Here is a 6,513-nt window from a genome sequence, read left to right on the forward strand (position 1 = left end):
TAAATAATAATTCCGAATTCCTGGATGCCCATCCGGTCTTCCAATTTCGTACCGCGTTCCGCGTGATCCGAATTATAGATGCTGCTTAACATGCTTTTTGCGTGATTCGGTAGCTTTTACGCGCGATAAAACCGTACCCGTTTGTACATGGAACCGGGAGAGAAACCCTTCATATGCACGCAAGAAACATGGAATTCTCTCGCATACGTTCTTACGTGCGCAGAAATCAAATCAAATATATCGATCCGATATGCAAAGCGCGTTGCGATAATGTTTATTTATTTATCTAATCTATATATTTGCATATTTCCTTTTTATTTATCTTATCTCAATATATTGTCTAATCACAATTGTTCTTCGCTTAATGAAGAAAAATGTATTCCTCAGAAAAAAAAATACATTCATGTATGAACTTCGGTTTAATAGAAAAAATTGATTTTTTTCCTTTTTCCATTCTTAATCCGCATCTGCTGAGGATACGGAAAAGAAGAAATGTCAAGTGCACTCGATCTCCTCATCGAGACTTGTCCAAGCAGTCGAGATGCAATCGCGGTGAAGGAACGAACGGAAAGAGTACCCCGCGGGTTAGAAAATATCTGGCTGTCGACCCTCACAGTCGGGGGAGAGATTCTCTCGAGTATAAGTAGAAGAGTCCAATTAGACGGCCGGCTGTCGAGGAGCAGACGTCCGCGGAAATTCTGCTTCGTTTGTGATTTCGCGAGGAGAGGAACAGTTTATCGAGATAATATATAGATAATACAGATCCCAACGCGGACGGCCGGCAGAAGAGAATAATCGTCGAAAATGCGAGCGATATCGCGAGTCGAGACGGCGTGGCAAGAAAATCGAAACACGAACGCTCGGCGAGTTTACGCGCACAAGCTCGACGCGGTTGCGCCGCACTTTCCGCAGAGTGTGCTTTATAATTTATCTTGCAACGCCGTCGGCGGCCCGTCGCATTCGAATCGCGTTACTCTTGCGTAATTCACAGCGCGGTTAATACACGACGCGGCGACTAAATCGGATTTTCAGATTAGTAAACAGAGTCATTGTACTTTGGCCGATTTATTCGACTCAGGCGAATGTCGGGTAACCGTAAATTGCGGCGACTCTCGTTGAAAAGATTTCAAAGAACTATGGGGAATGTCCCGTACTATTATAACAAAATGTACCTCAAATTATATTCGTTTATCATTCAAACTCATTTTAAATTGCTTAAAGTTGCTTAAATTCAAGAATTAAATAAGAAAATCTCAAAATCACACTGTTAAGTTCTTCACTGTTAAGTAATTTTTAACTATTCCATAGGTCGCCACTGCTCCTACTCAATATGTAGTTAATTTAATTAAAACAATGTTAATTTGACTAAAGTAATGGAGTTAAAATAATCCTATTTTATTTTAAACTAATAAATTTTGATGCACATGGTAGTTAAAAATAACAAAATAAATCTAACTCACGGTATCGGTTTAAATTTCATCCTTTAACCTTTAACAGTGCAGAATACATAATACGTGTGTGAGTAATCAAAAAAGCTCAATAAAATTGTATTATATCCCATGTAATATAGATATTCAAATATTTTTATTGTTTTAAATGTCACGATAATAAAGAAAATAAAAAATATTTATTTTTATCGCAAACAAGCTGGATATCTAAACATGAACTTTGATTAATAAAAAATATGTGATTGGTATACTTTATTGTTATATTCTGATATACAATGCGTTTTTATAATTTGACACTTGTTCTTTTCGCCGGACAGATAAAAAGCCATGTGAGATCTTGTGCTGATAAATCTCTTTGTTTTATTCGCAAAAAGAGTCACGAACAACCGACCGAAGGATATTGGTCAGCATTGGATGTTTAACGGTGCATGAAGGGTCTACAAAGTTAGGCATGCTGGCATAGTTAAGCCATGATTTCGCGCTAACAATGTTTTTTCACGATTTCAAGAACGCCCGCGAAATTACCAATTTGACGCAAATAAACGTCACTATGTTTTGCATAATCTTTTTCTCGTGCAAAAATTACGTATTCCTTCAATATTTTCTTTCGCACCAATACGAAGCGTTTCCAACGGTCTTTCAAAAAATAAAAGTTTAATAGGAACATAATTACACTATTAAACATTGAAAGATGAAATTTAAACAAATATCTTGTTAAATAACATTTTGTTATTTTTACCTACCATGTGTGTCAAAATTTATTATTTTAACACAAAATTGTACTATTTTAACTCAATTGGTTTAGTTAAATTAATATTGTTTTTAATTAAATTAATGACATATTAAGTAGGAGCAGTGGCAACTTATAGGAATGATTAAAAATGACTCAAATTGAGCATAATTTTACACACACTACAAATTTAACAGTGTAATATTATACAAAAATTTTTAATGAAAATATATATTATAAATTTAGAATTTCAAAGTAATATTTGTTTATATTTGTGGAAAATTCCGGTTATTAAAAAATTTTTTAATTAAAATCTAATCGTACTTTATATAAAAAATTTATTAAAAAATTCGATTATTTTTATCATTACGTAACGTATGATTATGAATTGTTCTTTCTCGAAAGCTATATCTTTTCACGTTTGTAAAACGTATCGTGGGCGGTCTAATCGTTCTAAAATAGGAAATGCAAATAATCGAAATGAGTGAGGTGGAATATAGATATATCGCTCGTTTCCGCCGCCGGTGATTATTACGTAAGTTTCTCGCGTGAGTTCTCTAATAAGTTATTTTGCGAGACTCTTCGAGTCATTATGCTAAGAGAATCATCATATGTCACTCACCAGTCGGGGAACAGTACCGGCGCCTCGGCGAGGATGTCCCGCAGGAGAGTGGTCGCGGGCGGCACGTGAGGCAGCATGACAGGTGCGAAAACACCGCAGACTCCGGCGCTGCGTCCATGTCGCGCCTCGTATCGGCTAAGGTAGTTCGTCAGGTAGCCGAGCAGACGGTAATGCGAGGACGGCAGGGTCGACAGTAGTTCCTTCGTCGAGGCGATCCACGAATCGTGATCGTTTGCGTAGTTCTCTGCGACAGACATTTTCACAGAATTTATCAAGAGCGTCGGAAGTGACGCAGACCCAAATCAAAGTTGCAGTAACATTCTATAGCAAAGTTTCCCTCCAACACTAAAATATTCCGTATTCATTCAAATTTTCAAGTGAAAATTTAAATTATTTGACTCGTAACCGCATTTGACACATCTCGGAATGATATTTAGACGCGAATGGAGCATTCCCTTCTCGGAAAATCCTGAATTATTTTGAGAAATTGATAGCATTATTGATGCTCACGGGCGTGAATGTTGAGCAGTCTGCCGACAAGAGTGGATGGCACGACCGGCTGCGGCAATTCCTTTAGATATTGGCGAAGAAGGGTCGCGGCCGTCGGCGGGCATCCGGCTGCTTCCAAATCGGCATCGCCCCGCCGCTCGAAAGCCGCCCTTAGCCGTTCGGCCAGGCGGGGACTGCCGCCCGACAGGCGGAACACCGCCGCGCTTTGAAAGCCGTGCACCTCGATGTAGCTGCATAGCCGGTGCACCACGTATGGCACGCCCGTGTCGAGGTATGACTCGATCAGCTCCAGCCGGGTGCCGAAGATCCTGCTGGATCCAGCGCCGCGGCCTAACAGCGAACCTGCCAGGACGCGCTTCACGCGAGCGAGACGAGACTCGTCCTGAAACGCGAGGGACTTGTTAACCCGCCTAAGTCTTGCGCGTTTTCGAGTATTGTAGTCAAAAAGCACACGTTCAAAATTTAAACTATCTCCTTTCTGTAACAAAATATGTAAATTATATGTGTAATAATTATAGCAACATGTATAAACATAAAGGTGAAATATTATCAATATGTAGGAAATATCATAAAGTAAAAGTTTTTTCGAAAGTAAATTGCAAAATTAGTAACGATATATCTATAACGTAAAGAGCTCACAGCAAAAATGATGTCCCTATATATATATTATTTATTATTATTTGTTAAGTGTATAATATCATTAATTGTTAAATAATTATTATTTAATTATAATATAATTATGTTTCGTATTATATATGTATGTAATAATTATATAACATTTAGTAATCAAATATAATACAGTATTGCAGTTTCGTATTAAATAAAATCAATTATTAATTTCTTTCTAGATAAAGTCTAACTATATAAAATTATAAAACTCTCTCTAATATTTGTCTCTATATGTCTACGTTTCTTAACTCGTTTAAACGACGTACTTACATTTTACATCCACTCTGCACGCTTTACGTGGAGTATCGAGCGATAAATGATATTTCCGACATTTGCAAGACATTTATACGGGTCGTATAAATGATTAGTGAGGTAACAGGGAACGAGAAAGCGTAATCGACGAATAGCCGCTAAGTGTTGAAAAGGCAGTGCATCGGACAAAGTAGAGTAACGATAGATATAGACTCCGTATTCTCGCTCAATGCAGTGGAAGGGCCGGGAAGTTTCTATAGCCGTATCTCGAATATAGAACGAAAGCTGCTTTACGCCATTGTCTATTTACTAAGACAGCAGTAGCCGTTGCAAGTAAGAACTTCACGCAGCGCAGTTCTCCTAATCGTTATAAATTAATAAACAAAAAAATGCGATGGAGCTTGAAGAAAACACGTAAATCTATCCTAGCGGATGAAAAATTATTACTTCATTATTAAAAAATTATTACTTATATTAAGAAACAAAATTTTGCAAAATATACATGCAAAAATATATATATCTACTTATAATGACTTCTGAGCGCATCAGACATGATTATTAAAATAATCGTAAAAGACGCAAGTTATGACACTTCGCGTTAAATGTGAAATTGCAGTAAGTGCCGTGAAGAGTACCTACCTTATCGTGTGTTTGACGAGAGCACGTGGGGCTTGTTGAGGATCCATGATGATGGTGATGATGGTGGTGGTGGTGGTGATGATGATGATGTTCTTGCTGAGGGCGTCTCATCCCACTTTGTCTGCACCGCGACCTGCTGCCGCACTAACAAAAGCGACGAGCAAACTTGTAAGTCGCACGATATGCGACAGCAAGTAAAACGACGGCCGCTCAAAGATTCGTTATTTACTATCATTCTTGCGTCTGAGTAAAATCTCGGTTTCTATCGTGGTTGAATCAGAAAAAAAAAATATCAGACGGACAACTTCCTAAATAAAGAGACTAAATTTTGCGTAAGAAATTCACTAAATGATGTGATGTTTCAATCAGGAAATTCAATATTAATGTTTCCGAGAGATACTGGAGGATAATAAATATAAATTTAAATATATAGATACAAGTATTTTTCAGAAATAAAAGCAAACCAAAAAAAATTACTGATCTCTTTTCGGACGGAAGATTGGAGGCTTCATATCGACCTAACGCGAGGTAACTGCCGTGTCATTTGCACGATCGTGCTAGGAAACACAGCACGTCAGTGCACCGACATTGGCGGAACAATCGTGGGAGTAATTTCAATATTTTCGCAAGCGCGCGATCGATGAGCGGCGCGTGACGAGAAACGCGCATTCATAACACAGGAAAAGCTCCATTCGAATAGATCGATGAACCGTAAATGTCGTCGTCCTCGCTCCTACATCAACATCCTTTAGCATATATATTTAAAAATAAAAAAACGAGTTGATAAACTATCGCGCCGTAACATCTCCGTAACAAATACGATACATTAATCATTCCCAATATTTTTAATATTATTCTTTTTTCAAGCACAATATTTCTATACTTCTTGCGTTTGACTTTTAATTAAGATGTTCTACTTTGATTTAATTATTATTCCAAAGTGCGTTGTATTTATAATGCGATTCCTTTAAAGTCGTGTATTTCAGTTTGCAAAAGCAAAAGAAATTATTCATCGAAACCAGGCAGTCTTTGCTGGCAATTGCCAGCTTTCTCGAACAGATAAGTTTTTTACGACGTAAGTTCCAACGACACAAAGTATGTTATCGAAAATAACTCGGCGCGAGACCGTTGCACCAATAACCGATATCGCGGTCGATCAATTTACCTTGTCATCCCTTTTTGCATGAGAGAAAAGTGCGCAGTTTCGAAGGGCGATTACGAGACGGTTAATGATGCTCGCCGATGATGCTCGGTCGCGACTGATGCGGGAGATGCGCGGAGAAATTTCACGCGAACCGGATTACTCATGCATTTGCACCAAAATTGTGCCAAAATTTCCTGATTACGTAACCGAGGAGGCAGACGTGTCGAGACTCTTGCGTGCGCGTGACATAAATATGCGGCTTTTAATCCGTTTTAATCGCCTACACGCCAAATTTGTGACGCACATTGGAAAATTACTGCACAGTATCGTTTTTTAATCGCGCCAGACGTTTTGGATGTTTGCCATCAGAAAACCAATGCTCTTATTGAATTCTTTGATAAAGACACGAGAGATTATAAAGTGTTTACTTCTCTATTTTACATGTCTCTATAGACATCCTAATTAATTAATAAAAAGAAAATATTTTTTGTAATACAAT

General features: G+C 37.9%; 1 protein-coding gene across 1 annotated transcript in view; it reads right to left on the reverse strand.

Moving 5' to 3' along the window:
• Positions 1-6,193, reverse strand: part of LOC139824657 (protein FAM13B) — a 37,276-nt gene extending 31,083 nt beyond the window's left edge. The window contains 5 exon segments of the mRNA XM_071797190.1: positions 2,801-3,044; positions 3,311-3,692; positions 4,871-5,014; positions 6,036-6,140; positions 6,143-6,193. Of these exon segments, the coding sequence (XP_071653291.1) occupies positions 2,801-3,044; positions 3,311-3,692; positions 4,871-5,014; positions 6,036-6,140; positions 6,143-6,178 (911 nt within the window). The 5' untranslated portion in view covers positions 6,179-6,193.
• Positions 6,194-6,513: the final 320 nt, after the last annotated feature.

Source organism: Temnothorax longispinosus, chromosome 1, assembly GCF_030848805.1.
Source record: "Temnothorax longispinosus isolate EJ_2023e chromosome 1, Tlon_JGU_v1, whole genome shotgun sequence".
NCBI lineage: Eukaryota > Metazoa > Arthropoda > Insecta > Hymenoptera > Formicidae > Temnothorax > Temnothorax longispinosus.